Consider the following 21,090-nt stretch of genomic DNA (forward strand, 5'->3'; position numbering starts at 1 on the left):
CTAAGATTTCACTAGCAGATATTAAACGTTAGAGACTAGACTGGAATGGTGTGTAAATACACACATTTGTCTAATAAAGTTCATCCCTATAATTTAAAGTAGTTCTGGAAAGTCTACAAAAGTCTGCAAGTAAAATTTATCTCTAACCAATATGAACACAATACCTCAATTTCATCTATCAAATCTGATTTTTTAATTGCAAGACTAGGGAAAATTAGCTTTCAACTGACAAAGTACAACCTTCAACTCAACAGTCTAGGAGGAACTGAAGTTTATCATGTTACATATACACACTGTATGCCTGTTCTAAGCACTCAGTTAGGTGACAGGATGAAAATGTCAATTTAACTCCCACACGTGTCATGAAACTTTGTTAATCAATGTTTGTAGAATGCTTTGGCATCTGGATGAAGGGAGCTACAAAAATGCAAACTATTCTGACCATCCAAATTAAGGAATAATTGACTCAGATTTTTCAAATCGAGTTGGGCTCCCAGTTACCGAAACAAAGTGGCCAAATTTTCAAAAGTGCTCAGAACCCAGAAGCTCCTCCTGAGAGTACCGAGGCTGTTCATGACACTTGCTTTGGGGTGGGAAGGACAGAATGGACAAAGATTAAAAATATGAGAGAAAGAAAAAGCATAATAAAAAAATTGCATGTTCAGGTTTATGCTACAATTTTTGCTACATTCTAGAATGTTCTCCAAAATTCTAAGCTTTAATTTAAAAAATAATGTACCTACATACAGTTGAGCCATTTTTGTAAAAGAAGAGACATTATAAGGTAGTGCACCAATAACTTAAAATAATTTTCATTCTACTTCAGCTTTACTATTTTAGAACAATCCAATGTTTTTAACTATCTGTTGGAAAAGGAAAAATGCACACTATCAGAAGTTTAAAACAAAAACTGAAACATTTTAAGTTACATCAACTTGATCACATCTCTATGAAAAATTTTAATCAACTACTGTTATAAGTAAAACGAAAAGATTACTATAATTAAAAAACTGTTTAATTTGCACATCTGACAGCTATTTACATATAGTCAATTTCACTAATGACGTTAGCCATGAAATAAGACTATCATGGAGGGGAATAATGACTTAAAATGAGAGGAACTAACTGAACTATGTATGTTCAAGCTATTCAAACTGAGAAATTTGGCATTGGCAGTAGTTCCTAAATCTGCTACAGCACAGAGATATAAATCTAAAAAAACATATAAAAATAAAGAGGATCTGCATGGGAGGTGCAGAGATTGTTTAAATCAGGAGATAACCATAGAAGAAATTGCTCTGGCTATGTGAGAAAATAATGATTTCTTGTTTTACTTTGATCCATACCTCAGGACAAGGCTCTACGTGACAATCTCTGATAGAACAATGGCCATCATCAGCCCAGAATGGACATGGTCTCTTAAGATTAACCTAAAAACAAAACAAAACAAAAACAAACAAGGCAGAAACAGAAATATGCTATTAACAAATTGATTCAGAGCTACTTGGAAGTCTAGGAAGAGAGATGGAGAGCAAGGAATCATTAATGATTTGACAGTCTACATTTAAGTTAAAGAATCCTCCCACTTTCAATATTCACTTCTTGTGAAAAGACAGACAATCAACTCTTTCACTAAGATTGACTTCAACCCACATTGCTGTAATACCACAGAGACGTCACAAATGAATTTTGTCTTTGTACACTTATAGATATCTTTTAGCAATAACTGATCTCCTCAAAGTTAAGGTTGAATTGTTTTTTTGCATCATTTCAAGGAAACAAGAATAGCAGACTACTAATGCTCTCTTAACCAGAGAACTGATGTACTCAATTATATAAAACTTACCAAAGTACAGTTTCTTACTTTGCTGGCTATACTTCTAAAACCACATTAAATATTCTCCAGTATAAACAGAAGCAGTGAAGAAGGGCCAAATGGTGAACACCAATGGCACTTCCTGATTGCGACTGCTATCTGTCAAACAGTACAATAATAAAGCAATGCAGCAGAGATGGGCTGTGGAGATAAGCTAAAGAGAGATTCCGAATTGTTCATCTTTGATCTTTTTAATTATACTTTTTAACAATTCAAGTTACAAAAAAGTAGCAACACACTGTTTTCCTTCTTTTGAATTAGCCTCCCCTCAAAAAAACACCACCACACCAACTGAGATTTGAAAGCACACTTGCCCTCTGCTTACCTCACAGTGAAGTCTTCCGTCTTCAAGCCCCAGAACTCGTCTGCACTGAGAAATTTAGCAGCATAATTATACCAGTATAATTATGCCAGTAAATTTCTCCTTGTAGACAAGCCCCCAGAAAATGAGACATTAGAAATCCAACACTACCTCAACTGAAAAATTAAACCAGAAGGCATACTCTTGAGTCTTAGTACTTGGTTGCCAAAGCATTTGAAGCTAAGAAATGGCAGACTTCTGAATAAAAACAGTGATCACTTAACTCTTTCATGCCTATTGTGCATATACTTTTTAAGACCTCACTTTTTTCTTCTTTTTATGTGGCCTATACAAAAGGTTCCCTCAGTTAATATACACCACCCTGAAGGGCACTCAATGGATCGGGACATTATTTAGATTCAGTGTTGTCCAAGTTGAACATCTTGCTAAGAGGTAGCTAACTACCACTCTGAAACTGATAAGAGTAAGGGACTTAAACATGCTATCAAATATTCAGGCTACAAAATCATGTAAAATATCAGCTACTTTGCTGGAATGCAGCAAAACCGATCCAGTTATGCAAGACGGCAATAACCCTAAAAATATTCAATACTAAATTTAAAGCAAAAACCTTAAGAAGCATATTTGATGTAAGAATTATATATAAGTAATTTAACAATTATATGCAGATTTTAAAGAAGATTTTAAACCAGAAACCAAACCCAAGTAGTTTGTTTTATGGAAATATAATATAATAACACCACCACCACTTTCCTATATAGCACTCATCAGTAGATCTCAAAGCACTTCACAATCTAATCCTATAAAACAACTTGAAATTATAAATTTTAGAATAAAACACAATAAAATCTTAACTATGAACAAGAATAAAAAGTTTTTCTAAATGTTTTGGAAAATGCATCACCAAGGACAAGAGAGTACAGTACAACCTATGACTCAGACCACGCAATGGTGAGAAGGAACTGGAGACATTGGTAGCCTGCCCCACCATTTATCACCTGAGGAGAAACCAGGAGGCAATGCAAGGACGCATGCGCAAACTGCTGAATAGTATTACTTTCAAAAGCTCCAGCTTTGGGTGCATGTGCATAACCCTCAATGGAATACAGTTGGAACCATCCAAAGAAGGTTAAGTGACTTGTCCATTGTCACGCAGGAAGTCTGCACAGAAGCAAGGAATTGATCCTGTTTCTCCTAAGTCCTAGCCTAGGTTATGAGTACAGAGAAAAACACACATACCACAAGTACACCATTCCTATAGTTTATAGCATCAGAAACCTTTGATAAATTTTGTTTTAGAAAAATCTTGGATAGTTTACATCTGAAAATAGTTATTTCGTCCATCTCTTTCCCTCATTATATCATGGGTAGCACCCACAATAGATAAGGTGAAGTTCCAACATCCATTTTCACCACTATTACCCTGTAGGTGCCCATAATTTTCTCAAATTCATTTGGAGCTAAAATTTTAAATGCTTGTTTATAGCATAATGCAAGCCATTCAGCCCTTTTTCAATCATCAAAATGTTTAGTAACCAGCTACCTCACATATTTCCCCCCTGGTTTTCAAACAGCAGTACCAACACTTGCATAACTCAAATCTACTTAAGCTAGAAACTCCATCCAGAAATTGTAGTTACAAGCACTTAAAGTCATCAATTTCATGCATATGACAGAACCAGAACTGCCACTCATACCAATTTTCTTAACTTCTGAGTACTCGTTTTCTCAACCTTAATGATGCATTAATGGTAGATTTTGTATTTAAGAAATACATATACACAGAGAATAAGTTCAGAATTAAAACTGCATTTCAGTCTCTGTGCCCCAACACACTTTCACAAGTCACACACATGCAAGGAGGTAGAATTACATAATGCCAGTACAATGGTATAAGAAATTTTTATATAGTACATCAATACACCTGTATTAATCTGATACTTCAACATGAAATTTTTAATGCACTACATTTATTCATTTCTAAAATAATTTTTGCCACGTAGTGTTTCACTGCCTGCAGATAGCATATGTAATAACATAATTGGAAACCTCATGTCCAATCAATTTTATACAAAATACAGTGAAACCCCGCTATAACGCGATGTTTGGGGTCCAAAAAATTCCATCGCACTAAATGCGGGGTCATGGTATAGTGGGGTTTCAAGCCAGTCAGTTTAAGTCAGTGGTCCCCAACCCGGTGCATTGATGTGCACCGCCTAGTGACTAGCGCCCAGCGGAGGAGAGAAGCCATGACCCCGCACCTGCCGGGGACAGAGAACTCCAAGGCTGTGGGCACTAGAGCTCTCTGTCCCTGGCAGGCATGGGGCTGTGGCTTCTCTGTGGCTTGGAGAGAAGCCGCACCCTGCGCCTGCTGGGGACAGAGAGCTCCAGGGCTGCGGGTGCCGGTGCTCCCCGTCCCTGGCAGGCACGGGGCCGCGGCTTCTCTCCGGCTTCAAGAGGAGGGATGTTCAATTTGTTTTCTTTTAAAGTAATTTTGCGATGAGATTTCTTTTTTGTTTTCTGTATTTTAGAGGAATTTATAACTTCTGCTGCAGTTGCAGAAGAGAAGTGGAATTCAGAACTCAGGAATTAATTGATCTGTTCGGTACAAGAGAAGGGGATGAGATTTTCAAAATGTTTTGCTTCTAACCATTTCTAAATTTCCATGTTCATTATGCTAATTTAGCATAGAACTCTTAAAAATTGAATATTTTAAATTAATCCTGAAAGTTAAATCTCTTCTAGAGTAATTCAATTCTTGAACCTCATTAATTCATACTAGCTGGGAAACTCAAATCCTGCGTATAAGGATTCCATGATTCTCCCCAATAATTTAGCACTGAGGAGCTGCACTAATGCTAAACTGAAAAAATTGTCAGTGTAGGCAAAACCATGGTAGATAAGAGTTTGTGATTTAGTAAGAGAACAATCAGTGAGTCTCAAGTATACTGCATCACAAAATTGAATGTTTTATTATTTTGACAGGTAGATTTTAATTATGTTATCACTTCATATTATATTAGCCAACATGCTGCAGCATTTAGTGTAGACGTAAGCCAAACTGATCTGTGGCAAGTTGTCTAGTCATATAATGCTGGCTCTCCTTGTTTCCAATTGCTAATTGCAATAATAATAGGTAACAAATATATTAAATACTGCCCTAAATTACTCTTCCAGTTTAGCAATTGCTGTAGTTAACATGGGGATATTATGTAATTGTGAATGAAGAAAGGTCAGGTGGCCACAAGACTATATAAAAGATGTGGTCCACACCACCAAATAAAATCAATCAAGAATCTCTAACTGTTTTGTAATAATTTTAGTAGCTAAGTGAGAATTAGCAATGTTCTGTCCTGACCCTGGAAACAAATGATACTAACAGATAGAAATGCTAGCCCCGACTTGATATATTGCTAAAACAAAGGCATCTGGAATGGGTTCTCAGTGTCATCAGGTGCATCATGCATTTCTTTCACATTTTAAAAGTTACATTAAATAATATTTGTCTGGATTAAGTCAATTTGTTTTAAAAGCAATTTAGTTCACTCAAGTGCAAACCCTGAAGATGATTAGATGCTTTTGGTCATCATTATTCTCAACAAAATTTGGATTGCCCTAGTAAGCAGAAGATAGATAATTTACATATATGCTTATATTTAATCTTCTTCCCCTTCAGCAATGTTATAGTCTATGCTTTGTTACTTCTTTGCTCAGCTGCAAATTACAACATAGCTAGCAGTTTGCCTTAAATGCAGGACCTAAAAAAGATGTTAGAAACCACAAGATTGCCTGGAGTCTACGATTCTTAAAAGGAAATAAGGTTAGATATTAAACATTTTCCCCTCCATAATACATAAAGGAGGTCAAAGCACTATCCCATCCTGCCACTTCTATTGTGAAGAACTTTTCTTCCTGCCTTAAAAAAAAGCCTACAACAAACATTAGATGTTGTTCTCATCTACCCTCTCTCTCTCCTCTTGGCCCACAATCCCCTACCAAGAAAACTATGGATTAATGTAGAACTGCTGGATAACAAAGATACCAGACAAGGGAAATTTGAGTAAAAGCATAAGTGATTTTTAATCCAACTGTTTAAAAACATTGAACTCAAATGCCTATGTAGCAATTGTGGCAAAAGATGTGTTTGTTAAAGATTCAGTACTCTGTTCATTAAAAGCTAAAAAAGCTTCCATTCCATTTCCAATAAATTCTGCAACAAAATCAGACCAAGATCAGATGACATTCCTGATATTAAGTTCAGGCTTTCTGATATATCATAAAGAATCAAAAGGACACAAGCTAAACTTTTTTTTTTATAAAGCAGATTACCTTTAATCATAGGCATATATTTTTTTTTGTCAATCTATCTAGGCTGTTTGACTTTTCTACAGTATTTCTTTCTCACAACTTCCAGTCCCCTTCCTCCCCTACCCAACACCTAGGATACGTCTACACTGCAATAAAAAACCCACATCACTGAACCTCAGAATCAGAGTCAACAGACTCACATGGCTCAGACTGTGGGGCTAATAATTGCAAAACATGTGTTTGGTTTTGGGCTGAAGCCTAGTCTTTGAAACCCTCCTCCCCCACAGGGTCTTAGATGCTCTGGCTGGACACAGGCTCTACACTGCATTTTTCAGCCCTACAGCCTGAGCCCTGCAAACCCAAATCAGCTGGTCTGGGTCAGTGCCACAAATCTTTTACTGCAGTGGAGATGCATCCCTACAGACATTCTGAGGTCACGTCAAGGGCTAAAAATTAAGATAAAAAACTACTGAAGGTCAAAAATATTTCATTGGTAAAATGGCTAGAGTAGTACCTACCAAAACTGCAGATTTTAAAGCCAATTATTTCTGTAGTAGAACCTCGGTGGCAAGAACCAAAAATCAAATTTAAAATCAGTTTCTCAAGCCATTATGTATGATGTGGCTAACCATATTATGAAAAAAAGATGTATCAAGATGTGGTATTTGATTTGTAGTGTATATGAGATGTGGAACTCTAAATTCTTATTATATACAATGATTCTCACTCTTCCCCTCCAATCGCCCTTCTTCTATTGTCCTGGCAGGCGGGGGCGGGGATGGTGGTGGTGGAGTGTGGATGGGGAAATTAATTCTCTGGACCAGAAAAGTGAAATCTCTTACTTTATGCTTGAGGAACAAGCTGTTCTCTGTCACATAAACCATCTATTCCCTGACTGGTATGTTCTGATCTGAAACAATGTGAAAAACAACCTCCTATTTCCATTGCCTTGTGAATATTTCAAATTGCAGTAGGGCACAGTTGCCATTTTGAAGACCACTAATTCTGTATATGTTATCACCACTCTTCTCAAAGTACAGCATGAGGTTTACTTCTTGAAAAGAGCAGGAGGAGGAATTTAGCATAGTAGTGACCTGCACAAGCAAGATATCCATTTCTTCTGTTCTAATGTAGTAGTATTTGTGAGGCAAACGAACAGTTTAATCTTCAGACTCAATTTGGCTGTACAATATACTCTAGCTTAACCAACTTAATACAGGAAAAACTGAGTTTAGAACTGAAGCTCATTTATCTCACTTAAATTACAAGTGAACAGATTTAGCCAGAGTACAAAACTACTCATTACAATGATATTAAACAACTATTTTGTTATTTTATTTTAACTCTAAGCTCACCTCCACCAAATAAAAAAGTTGTCTATATCCCTGCTATAATAGTAGCAGGAGACTCAAATTTACCTTTCATACTACTTCAGGAGAAGGAATCAGAGTATTGACTTCTTACACAACAAATATAGGGAAGATATTTAATAAAACAGGGCACGCTTATGCTCTGAAATCTTGTCATTTTGATCATCTAATTCCAGCATAATTTTGGAAGCAAATGTCTCAAGAGCCACTGCAGTCAGAAATTAATGCTTTACACTATTTGAAAATTAAGATTGCTGTTTTCAAAAGGAATAAAAGCATATGGGTTTCTAGCTCGATCAGTTCTCTAGATGGCACAGTGAGGAAAGGAGGTCACCATAACATGATTTTTAAGCTTGATATCTGATGACTTGCCAGGAAACAAGTGCTATCAATTGCTGAAAAGTGGGTATGCTGTTTCAGTTTCTAAACATAGGCATTCAAAAATACTGAACTGTAAAACAATCACTTATCCATTGGATTATAATTTTAGTGACTTAGTGCCAAGTTAAGCCCTGAATCAGTGGCAAACACCAGAGCTCAGACAGTATAATTTTCAATCAAAAAATTAAAGACTATCAAGTGATAAAAGGGAGTTTTGGGCTGTAAGAAAGAAGTTGATCAGATTTCAGAAAAAAGAAAAATGAAGATCAGACCGAGTTAGTCTATAGACCATCATATGCTGGTTTTCACTTAGCTATGTATGAAAGTGCCACTTTTACTGTACCTTGTAATATCTGAAGTAGTCTCGTTCTTGCAGTTTCTGGATTTTGGGGAAGATCTTGTAAGTATTGAAGTTATCAATGCTTTCTATATCACACAAGCAGTCATCCAACACTCCGGTGAGCTACAAGAAACGAATGTATTATATTCTATTGCTTTCCTGACCAAGATTCAAGGTAGTAAAAATAGTTCTTATTTAAACAAATCAACCCCAACAAAATTAAAGGATTTTTCTTAATAAAGGTGGATGAGGAGCTAGATAATTACTACATTAATGCATCATTGACGATTTAGTTTTGTTATGAGTTGGGTTAAACCCTTGCTGAAACCAGTGGATGTAACAACCACCCTTAATTTGTGCAAGCAACAGTTTAGCTCCTTTATGGAATAGGTCAGCCACAAAATAGTAGCTTACACACAAAACAAAGGCATATGCGGGCAGAGAGATTTTGTTTTGTGTGTCTGAAAGTTAGAAGGTAAGAGAGAGGGTCAGCAAGCAAGCAGTAGACATAGCCACAGAAGCACTGATAGTTTGGCACTCAGTGAAAGCTATGTGAGCTTTTGAGCAAAGTGTTGTCTAAAAAGGGGCTTGAACCACTGAGCAAAGAAATTGTCTCCTGCCTTTTGATTCCTGCTATGTTCAAGAAAATAGTACTTTGTATATTCTTTGTAAATAAACAGGATAGTATCAAAAGGTATCTGGCTGTGTCATCAATTTCTCTTCAAACAAAACCAAGAGGACCCTGAATTTTGTCTAACAGCTAAACTCGAAGAGGGGTGACAATATCTTATCTTTTTTGTTTGACCTGTTTAGAATAGAAAACTAATTTCTCATACCATGGACTTAACTATCTTAAGTAATTTTTTATCGTCTGCAAATTTTGCAACTTCACTGTTTATCCCCTTTTCCAGATCACTTCTGAATATGTGGATCAGCCCTGGTCCCAGATCCTTGGGGGGCCCTGTTATATACCACTCTCCACTGTAAAACCTGACCATTTATTCCTACCCTTTGATTCTTATCTTTTAACCAGTTATTGATCCATGAGAGAATCTTCCCTCTTCTCTCATGATTGCTTACTTTGCTTAAGAGCCTTTGGTGTGGGAACTTGTCAAAGGCTTTCTGAAAGCCCAGGTACACTATATCCACTGATTAACCTTCTTCACATGCTTGTTGACTCCATCAGATAACTTTAGTAGATTGGTGAGGCATGATTTCCCTTTACAAAAGCTAAGTTGACTCTTCTCCAACACATCATGTTTCTGCATCTGATAATTATGCACTTTACTATAGTTTCAAACAATTTCCCCGGTACTTAAGTTAGGCTTACCAGCCCATAACTGCCATCACCACCTCTGGAGTCTCTCTTAAAAATAGGCATTATATTTGCTACCCTCCAGTCATCTGGTACAGATGCTAATTTTAATGACACACATAGGATTTGATCCTGTAAATACCTACATGACTAATCCCACTGATTCCCAGGTCGCTACTCAAATAAGCCTAACTACTCACATGAGTAAGTGTTTGCAGTATCAGTGCCTAAAATTAAAATTTAAAACACTGAAAGCATTTTTAAATACCTTTAATAAATTTAACCATACTTGTAGATCTTAGTCCATGGTCAACTATGGAAATGGCAATAGAACAATGCTACACAATATTGTTTTTCGTTAAAACCTACAGCTTGTGTTTTAGTCTTCCAAACACAAATTAAAGAGTTATTCAGCAAGCAACAAAACACTGAAGATAGAAGATGGACTCTTCAGAAATGAGGAGAAAGACAACATCTGAGAAGTCTTGAGTCTAAAGACAAAACAATTTTAAAAATAGACTATCAAAAGTATCAGTGTTTACAACACAGATAAGAAACAATACAAACTATCACCAATAAATAATGTTTTCAAAAGTGAGACAATTTTTTTTTTATAAAATAGCAAAAAAACTTTGCAAAGTGTAATTTAAAATTAAATACAGTTGTAATTATATTAAGATATTCTTTGAAGGTGTTTTAAGAGGCCCATATTGTGCATGAAGGCACAAGGCTGGAAGGTGATAACCCTCATTCATGATAAACCAGCAAAACAGATTAATGAGTAGCTTGAAATCCCTTACATTTACAGAGCTGTTCTAGTGTGGATTCCACACTCAGAGCTTTATCTTACTTAAAATACTCTATCATTCAGTAAGTTAAATGCCACAGGTTTCTGCATCTTCTCTATTACTGTTTGAATATTTGCATGGAAATAATTCTCTTTACTACGTAGTCAGAAAATGAATTGCATTTAAAAAGATCCTGTGTTAAAACATTATTAGAACAAATATTAAAAGCCTATTACTTTTCACTATTCATGCTAGGTTGTTGGGGTTTTATTTATTTTGGGGGGCGGTGGGGTTGCATTTCATTGATCTCTGACAATGAAACTAGACTGGCTAGTTCACTTGATAGGTATAGGGCCAAATGCTGCCCTGGCATGAGTTATCACACCTCCAATAATTTTAATCGAGTTGCATAAATTTATGCCACAACTGAATTTGGTCCACAGCATTTTTCTGCTTCTTATACAGTACTTTTACTTCTGATACTATAAGGAATTTTTGCCTTTGGAGGAAGGGATTTAGACACTTAATTGAAATTTAACAAACAATTTAATGAAAACATTTCTAGTGTTAATATATTTGTAAAACTTTTTTTAAACAAGTCTGTTTACAAAGATTACACCAACAACAACTCATTAAACATTCCACTTCTTACCTTGGAAAACACGGCAATGTTCAGTTTTATATATATAAAACTGAGGAACATAAGTACATATGAATGGCCATACTGGGTGAGACCAAAGGTCCACCCAGCCCTGTATCCTGTCTACCAACAGTGGCCAATGCCAGGTTCCCCAGAGGGAGTAAACGTAACAAGTAATGATCAAGTGATCTCTCTCCTGCCATTCATCTCCACCCTCTGACAAATAGAGGCTAGGGACACCATTCCTTACCCATCCTGGCTAATAGCCATTAATGTTAACCTCCATAAATTTATCTAGTTCTCTTTTAAACCCTGTTATAGTCCTAGCCTTCACAACCTCCTCAGGCAAAGAGTTTCACAGGTTGACTGTGCGCTGTGTGAAGAACCACCTCCTTTTATTTGTTTTAAACCTGCTGCCCATTAATTTCGTTTGGTGGCCCCTAGTTCTTATACTATGGAAACAAGTAAATAACTTTTCCTTATTCACTTTCTCCACACCATTCATGATTTTATATACCTCTATCATATCTCCCCTTAGGAAGGAGAAGAGAGAGAAACTTCTAGATAACGTAACAAGGCACTTAAATTATTAATGCTGACATTAATTTTTCAGATATAACTGTTACATGGATACGTGTTATAGGAAGTGGAAAACAGACCAGCTAAATATAACCACAATGTATGCAATTCTCTCATCACTGTCTTACTAGCAACTATAACATTCAAATTAATTACAAACTGAAAAATACTAGTGTATTACTTTTAATTTTATTTGTATCATACGGATCAAAAGTGACTACTCCACACTCTTGTTTTCAGGAAGTGTATTAAAGTGTCTGTTAAAATGATTTCTATATATATGACATCCCATGTAACCAGTAAACTATTAACTCTCTAACTTGTTTTCCAATATAAGTCAACTTTTTATAAAAATTATGCTTAAACATGATTTAAGTGCCAAGTTACATGCATTTAAAATATTGAATTTATAGAAACATCTAAATTTGGTATCTTGTGAAACGTATAAGCTCTGCATAGAATACATGAACGCAGTAACGTTGTTAGCACCTTTATACAGACAATTTTAAAGGTGTGCTATCAGGTGGTTGTATTTTAATTGCTTAAACATATTTCCTCATTAGAAAACCAACTGGGATACCTTGTTTTGCTCCTCACAGTTTTACCACTTTGCTGCATACACAAAATGAGAGAGAGAAAACTAGTAGTCAAAACACTGTAAAGAACTAGGGGATAACAGATATCAAGAATTTGAACTGCTGTTCAAATATTTTATTTAATGTTTAATATCTTATTACAAATATATAGGGCTGTTGAGCGATTAAAAAAATTAATCGTGATTAATCACACTATTAAACAGTAATAGAATACCATTCATTTAAACATTTTTGGACATTTTCTACATTTTCAAATGTATTGATTTCAATTACAACGCAGAATACAAAGTGTACAGTGCTCACTATTTTTATTATACATATTTGCACTGTAAAAAACAAAAAAAATGGTATTTTTCAATTCACTTAATACAAGTATTGTAGTGCAATCTCTTTATCATGAAAGGTTCAGCTACGAATGTAGAATTATGTACAAAAACAACCCTGCATTCAAAAATAAAACAATGAAAAGCTTTAGAGCCTACAAGTCCACTCAGTCCTACTTCTTTTTCAGCCAATTGCTCAAACAAGTTTGTTTACATTTGCAGAAGATAATGCTACCTGCTTCTTGTTTACAATGTCACCTGAAAGTGAGAACAGGCATTTGCATGGCACTGTTGTAGCCAGCGACACAAGATATTTACATGCCAGATGAACTAAAGATTCATATGTTCCTTCATGCTTCAAGCACCATTCCAGAGGACACGCGTTCATGCTGATGACGGGTTCTGCACAATAACGATCCAAAGCAGTGTGGACCGATGTATGTACATTTTAATCAACTGAGACAGATGCCACCAGCAGAAGGCTGATTTTCTTTTTTGGTGATTTGGGTTCCGTAGTTTCCGCATCAGAGTGTTGCTCTTATAAGACTTCTGAAAGCATGCGCCACACTTTGTCTCTCTCAGATTTTAGAAGGCACTTCAGATTCTTAAATCTTGGGTCAAGTGCTGTGGCTATCTTTAGAAATCTCACATTGACATCTTATTTTGTCAAATTTGCAGTGGAAGTGTTCCTAAAACAAACATGCGCTGAGTCATGATCCGAGACTGCTATAACATGAAATATATGGCAGAATGCTGGTAAAACAGAGCAGGAGACATACAATTCTCCCCCAAGGAGTTCAATCACAAATTTAACGCATTATTTTTTTAACAAGCATCATCAGCATGGAAGCATGTTCTCTGGAAAAATGGCCGAAACATGAAGAGGCATATTAAGTTTTAGCGCATCTGGCACGTAAATATCTTGCAAAGTCGGCTACAATAGTGCCATGGGAATGCCTGTTCTCACTTTCAGGTGACACTGTAATTAAGAAGTGGGCAGCATTATCTCCCATAAACATAAACAAACTTGTTTCTCTTAGTGATTGGCTGAACGAGAAGTAGGCCTGAGTAGACCTGTAGGCTCTAAAGTTATATATTGTTTTGGTTTTGAGTGCAGTTAAATAACAAAAAACTACATTTGTAAGTTGCACTTTCATGATAAAGACATTGGACTACAATACTTGTATGAGGTCAACTGAAAAATATTTATCATTTTACAAAGCAAATATTTGTAATAAAAAATAATATAAAGTGAGCACTGTACACTTTGTATTCTGTGTAGTAATTGAAATTAATATATTTGAAAATGTAGTAAACATCCAAAAATATGTAATAAATTTCAATTGGTATTCTATTGTTTAACTGTGCAATTAATTGTGATTTTTAAAATCACAATTAATTTTTTGAGTTAATCAAAAGAGTTAATGTGATTAATTGACAGCCCTACAAATATATAAACCTTGATTTGAAAAACAATTGATATCCCTCCCAGTTTAAATATTAAACATACAGCGAAACTTGCATAAAAGGTTTGTTAATGACAGCATTAAGAACTACCAGCAAAAAAAAAAAAACACAAAACAAAAAACCCCATCAAGCCTGCTTTAAAGACAATTTAATTTGGATATGGTCGGATGTATCATTTAATGTATCCCATGAAATTTCCAACACATTTTCATAGATTCATGAAGTTTAAGGCCAAAAGGAACCATGAGATCATCTACTCTGACCTCCTATATATTACAGGCCATTAAATTTCACCCAGTTACTCCTGTATTGAGCCCACTAACTCTTTTTTCACTAAAGCATAACTTTCAGAAAGGCATTCAGTGTTAACTCTAATTTGAGGACATCAAGAAGAATTCAAGACTTCTCCAGGTAGCTTGTTTCACTGTTTAATCACTCTCACTTAAAAAAGTGCACTTTATTTCCACATTGAATTTGTCCGGCTTGAGTGTTTTGCTTCACTTAAATAAAAGGTAATCTATACTGGGCAAGTGATTATTGACAGCCCCTTGGATGGTCACTTACTGTAGGGCAGGATTCATGGTATGAAAACCTTTAAAATGTAAATATATATTTAAAACAAGCAAAAGAGACGACAAGAACCTGCTTGCTCTGCATGAATGTCAATGATTCCATAGGTTTCCCCTAGTTTCTTTGGCCAAAGCTTCACCTGCCCTCCCATATCACAGCTGCTACCTTAAATATGGCTGTTTCTGATAAATAAAAGTAAAAGACTCTCCACTTCCACAGCATTTTTGGCATATGATGCTCTCAGTTTCTCAAAACAATTAAAAAAAGAATGGTAAGCATACCTCCCTCTGTACAAGGGGGTAACAAAGCTTGATATACAACATCACTAGAGTGCAGTTAAAGTAACAGAAGACCTGAGTTCTGTTCCCAGCTCTAACTCCCACGTCCTTAAGCACTACCAATAGACCATACTATACCTCCCACAGACTTCCTACAGAAGTCAGAGGTTTGCTTAAAAACGAATGGCATGATACAACGCATATCTTGTGAAACACTCAGGGATTCTTTAGGATGAAATTTGTACACGTGTATAAAGTACTGCTTCCTGAATTAAGCAACTCCTCTATTTAATGTCCGAATCTTTGCATAAAAATATTATGCTAGCCCACAAGAGAGAACTTCTCTGTGCATTCACCTTTTCAAAATTTCAGAGAATACCCCAATCATATACCCCCTTGGTACGGTTACAAGTAAGCCATATTAAACATCTGCTCTGCTACTGTTTGCAAATGAAACCAAAATAGCTCCCCAATGAAACCTCAGCGCATCTCACTCAGCAAGAGGCAGCGGAAAGAGAGATAAAGTAGATAATGCTTGGTCCTGCAAACTGCTGACAACCTGCAGTCCCCCTCTTCGGAGCAGGCAGCAGCACCAAACGCAGAGCCCACGAAGCTCTCGGGATCCCTCTCAGGACAGAAAACGCTGCACACATGTGAGCCGTTATCCAGCTGCGGACTGGCCGGAGAAGGAAAGCCCGGAACTCCAGTCCCCCTCCTCCTCCACGGTCCATCCCCCCAGCCTCCGCCGCCAGAGCCCTCCCCGGGCCCCATCGCTCACCTGGGCCTCCACCGGACTCCAGATGCTGCCCAGCAGCAGGAGACGCACCGCCAGCCCCGTTCCCGCCGCTGCTCTCCGGGCGGCTCCGCGGGCGCTACTCATGCTGCTCCCCTCTGGCCCCGCCACCCCGGGGGGGCCTCGCCCCGCTCCGCCGCGCGGCCAAGGGTTCGGCACCGGACAGGGGATGGACGCGGGCGCACGGGGACCGGCTGACGCTGTTGGCGCTGCCTCTGCCGGGCACCTATCAGGAGAGGGCGCCGCGCTCACCTCCACCCACCTCAGCCACGCTCCCGTGTGCGCTGCGCCGCCGGGCCCTGCCCCCAACCTCCTACCTCGCACAGCGGCGGCGGCCACCCAACCGCTGCCGGCCGCGCAAAGAACTCTGGGAATTGGAGTCCAACCGGCCGCACTTCCCAGCCCGGTTAGGGGGCTGGGACACAGGAGGCGGGGCCCGAGCGGCGGCCAATCAGAGATAACCACGCGCCCCTTCAAAACAAGAGGCGGTGACTTAGTACCTGTCACTGGGAGATAGAGAAGGGCGGGGCTAGGGCTGCCCAGAGCCTTCTGTCTCGCCTTCTACCCCCGGGGCCCCTGCGCAAGGGGCTAAGGGGCGTCCGAGAGAGTCTTGTGTGACGTCGTCTGCACAGCTGTCTGGCCTCTAGTTCGCGCCTTGCGTGGCCTCTGCGCCCGGCGCATGGGTCGGGGGGCAAGCACGTCACTGGTGTGTCTCATACCCCAGTCAGTGGGGGTTCCTTCGTGCAGCCCCACAGGAAAATACTCATTATTTTAAAGGTAGAACATGTGATAGTAACCCCCACACACACAATCAGTGGGGCCCTTGGGCAAAAGCCGGGTACCTGAAACCAGTTATAATTCGAGTATCTGAGGGGTAGCCGTGTTAGTCTGGATCTGTAAAAGCAGCACTCTTTGCTGCTTTTACAGTTATAATTCCTAATTCACTGCTGCTGGAGTTTGGGCCGTTATTGCAAAATATAGGATTGTTTTAAAATAAAAATAGCCATATTTTGACAATTGCAGGAGGCCACTATGGTGACAGCAACACCATCTTGTATTGAGACTATGGCGTGGGTGTGAGGACCCCTGAGTTCTTTGTCCTTTCCTGAAAGCAATTTGTTCCCTGACCTGGGCACTGCACTTAATCCTTCTCTGTTTCTGCCATCTGCAACATGGTTAAACAATACAACCTCTATTATACAAGTCTCAGTGATCTGCAACTGCTTGTTATCAAAAACAAGTCAGGTTCCCTTGTTTACTAATTATACTGAAAATTCCCTTAAGTATCCAAATTTATTCAGTGTCCCTTCCCTATCATATTTATTAACAGAGCACAGCCTCAGTTACCTACTTTTGCAGATGTGTTATGCATCTCAAATAATGAATATTTGCTAATGCCCTTTGAGAGCCATAGAGATAAGATGCTCTAGAAATAGAAAGTATATTTAAAGATTAGCTCATTTTATCTTTACTACCACTAAAATGCTGAGAAGTATGTGTTGAAGTTACTTTGAAAGATTTTGTATAAGTAAATTTCATTAATTAAAGGTGGCTTTTTTTCTTTCGGATTAAACTTCCCTTTACTTTTTTTCTCATCACATTTTCTTTCACAAGAGACATTTCTAGAGATGGCAGCATGGTCTCTTCCTTGTAACTAAAGGAAATATAGGAAGCTGGGGAACATGATTCAGTCCTGTCAGGTTACTCTCTTGAAAAAGCAGAGAAGCTTTTAGTCATGTCCGTGTATTACAACCAACTGAAGTTCAAATCCCTTTCTTGTCTGGCTTGTTTTTCAGAGGTCCAGCAATCCTGGGAACTGCAATAGGAGTGATACCTCTACTGTTATTTTCTTCTTTTCCAAATGCCAAGGAGTTGGCTCAGTAACAACCATTAGTCCCAGGCAATTAAGTATATAGCTGTAATTCATTGGCAATGTTTGCAAGAGCTCCTCTTTTTAATGTTCAAAAAGAAGGGTTATATGGATTTCAAGAGCAGTGCTTGCTTCACAGAGATGCTAGGCTCTGGTAGTAAAAAAAAAACAACCTCTCCTACATTCATGAAAAAAGACTTTTTATTCCTTAGAGGTTCTTTACAGAACTACTGAGTTTTGTAAAAACTGGAGAATGGTTCCTTAGTTATATACAAGGTCCTGTGTGCTGTTTCACATTAGACCTAAATTATGTGCAGTGGTGCTAGAATTATGGTTCAATTTTCAATCCCACTCCTAAACTTCCCCCACACCCCTCATCATGATCTTCTTAGTCCCCCAGAATATCTCTTGTAGGGATGATCTAAAGCTCATTGAAGTCAGTGCAATATTTAAAATGATTTCAGTGGACTTTGGATCAGGCCAATATTATTTATTTTCATATTAATTCAAATTTGTTTTACATTACCCCCTGAAAAATTTAAATGTGCCACAGATTTTGGTATGGAAAACAACTGCATTGCTGAAGTTGTCCTGGGAAAAAGTTTTGACTGATAGGTAGGAGGCATTTGTGAAGGTCACGCCAGTGAATACGTGGGAGGCAGGGTTTTTTGAGGGTTTTTTTTTTAGAGAGGATGCAGTTGCTCTTTTCTTCCTCTTTTAGGTAGCTTCAGTTGAGACTATTAATGTAGGGAACAGAGGGTTCAGTAATTCATTCCCCACCTAAGGAAACCTTAACAGCAATTTCTGATCCCATCTCACTCCAGAATCTGCTACTACTTCCTACAGCACAGGATCAGTATATTTACTGAATGTTTCAGCTGAAATGATTAGTGGTAAAATAGTTAATGGTGACAATTACATTGTCGTATTTAAACATTAAAGTTTAAATACTCCACTGTACTTAATGAAGACAGTTCACATTTCTTACAGAGCTCTTGTTTCAAGCTGTCTGCAAATTAAAGTGACATCACTGCATCAGTTTACATTGTGATCACATTATGAAAATTTTCTTCACTACTATTAAGGACTGCTTTTTTCTTAAATGAAGGCACACATTCAGGAGCACTACAGTAACTCCTTGCTTAACGTTGTAGTTATGTTCCTGAAAAATGCGACTTTAAGCGAAACAATGTTAAGTGAATCCAATTTCCACATAAGAATTAATGTAAATGGGGGGCTGCGGTGGGGGTTAGGTTCCAGGGAATTTTTTTTCACCAAACAAAAGCTATATTATAGATATATACACACACAGTATAAGTTTTAAACAAACAATTTAATACTGTACATAGCAATGATGATGGTGAAGCTTGGTAGAGGTGGTGGTGTCAGAGGGTGGAATATTTCCCAGGGAATGCCTTAGTGCTGAATGATGAACTAGCACTCAGCTGAGCCCTCAAGAGTTAACACATTGTTGTTAACGTAGCCTCACACTCTACAAGGCAGCACAAATGGAGGGAATGGAAACAACTTGGCTGGCAGAGACACACACCCTGTGTGTGTGAGACAGAGATATGCATATTACCCCTTTAAATACTCTGACAGCTGACCCCACTCTAAGTACATTGCCTTTTTAAGTAGATCAGCATCTGCTAGCAAGCTCCCTCCATCCTGAGCCCTGTCTTGCTGCCCCCGCCCCCTGCTCTGGGGAGATGGGGTAAGCGGGGTACAGGAGCAAGGCGGAGGGGGACACCCTGACATTAGCACCCCTCTCCCTGCACAGCAAGCAGGAGGCTCCCAAGAGGAGCTCCAAGGCAGAGGGCAGGAGCAGCACATGGCAGTGCAGGGAGGGACAGCTGAACTGTCCAGCAATTGGGCGGATGCTGCACAGGAAAATTAAGGGAGTGGGGAGCTAATGGGGGAGGGGGCTGCTGGTCCACCCTGATTCCAAGCCCCCACCAGCTAGCTGCAACAGGCTGCTCTTTCTGCAAGCGGTGGACAAAGCAGGCAGCTGCCAAACAACGTAATAAGGGAGCATTGCGCAACGAGCATGTTCTCTAATTGATCAGCAACGTAATGACAAAACAACATTAACCAGGATGACTTTAAGTGAGGAGTTGCTGCAGGGGTAGGCAAACTATGCCACGTGTGCCAAAGGCGGAACATGAGTTGATTTTCAGTGGCACTCACACTGCCTTGGTCCTGGCCACTGGTCCGGGGGGGCTCTGCATTTTAATTTAATTTTAAATGAAGCTTCTTAAACATTTTTAAAACCTTATTTACTTTACATACAACAATAGTTTAGTTATATATTATAGACTTATAGAATGAGACCTTCTAAAAATGTTAAAATGTATTACTGGCACGCGAAACCTTAAATTAGAGTGAATAAATGAAGACTCGACACACCACTTCTGAAAGGTTGCCGACTCCTGAGTTACTGTATTATGACAAACTTGAAAAGCTCGCAATTATGCAACCATTTCCACTGCCACATAATTGCATTATAGATAGGGTTCTGTTTATTTAATAGAAATTAGAGACAAAGTATTTATTGAGTTATTGTTGCTTATTCAGTTGTCACTGCAGATTATTCTACTTCATATACAGAGAGCTCTGTTTGCCTTTAACTCAGATTGGGCCTAATCCTGCTCACATTGAAAATCAATGGAAATGTTGCTTTTGACTTCATAACATAAGAACAACCATATTGGGTCAGACCAAGCATCCCCCACTTCAGAGGGAATGAACAGAACAGGGCAATTTTGAGAGAATCATACTCCATTATCCAGTCCCAGCTTATGGCAGTCAGAGTCTTAGGGACACCCAGAGCAGTGGGGTGTGTCCCTGACCATCTTGGCTATTAGCCATTGATGGACCTATCCTCTGTGAATTTATCTAATTCTTTTTAAACCCAGTTGTATTTTTGGCCTTCACAACATCCCCGGGCAATGAGTTCCACAAATTGACTGCGTTGTGTGAAGAAATACTTCATTTTTTTGTTTTAAACATGCTGCCTGTTAATTTTGTTTGGTGACCCCTGGTTCTTGTGTTATGTGAAGGGGGTAAATAACACTTCCACATTCACTTTCTCCACACTATTCATGATTTTATAGACTTCTATCATATCGTCCCTTAGTATTCTCTTTTCCAAGATGAACAATCCCAGTTTTTTAAATCTCTTCTCATAGGGAAGCTGTTCCATATCTCTACTAATTTTTGTTGCCATTCTCTCCATTTTTTCCAATTCTAATATATTTTGTTTGAGATGGAATGA

General features: G+C 38.3%; 2 protein-coding genes across 3 annotated transcripts in view; one reads left to right on the plus strand and one right to left on the minus strand.

Moving 5' to 3' along the window:
* Positions 1-16,284, minus strand: part of ERO1B (endoplasmic reticulum oxidoreductase 1 beta) — a 59,801-nt gene extending 43,517 nt beyond the window's left edge. The window contains exons 1-3 of the mRNA XM_032775036.2: positions 15,932-16,284; positions 8,601-8,720; positions 1,347-1,430 (exon numbers count right to left, since the gene is read on the minus strand). Of these exons, the coding sequence (XP_032630927.1) occupies positions 1,347-1,430; positions 8,601-8,720; positions 15,932-16,033 (306 nt within the window). The 5' untranslated portion in view covers positions 16,034-16,284. The remainder of the gene's footprint in view (positions 1-1,346; positions 1,431-8,600; positions 8,721-15,931) is intronic.
* EDARADD (EDAR associated via death domain) overlaps positions 1-21,090 on the plus strand; it is a 62,662-nt gene that overhangs the window by 3,438 nt on the left and 38,134 nt on the right. Inside the window, exon 2 of one of the 2 annotated variants that reach the window (XM_075064180.1) lies at positions 11,954-12,019. The exons of the other annotated variant lie outside the window; for it this stretch is intronic. The gene's annotated coding sequence lies outside the window, so the exon portion shown is untranslated. The remainder of the gene's footprint in view (positions 1-11,953; positions 12,020-21,090) is intronic. 2 annotated transcript variants of the gene reach the window in all.

The sequence above is a fragment of the Chelonoidis abingdonii genome, chromosome 3, assembly GCF_003597395.2.
Source record: "Chelonoidis abingdonii isolate Lonesome George chromosome 3, CheloAbing_2.0, whole genome shotgun sequence".
NCBI lineage: Eukaryota > Metazoa > Chordata > Testudines > Testudinidae > Chelonoidis > Chelonoidis abingdonii.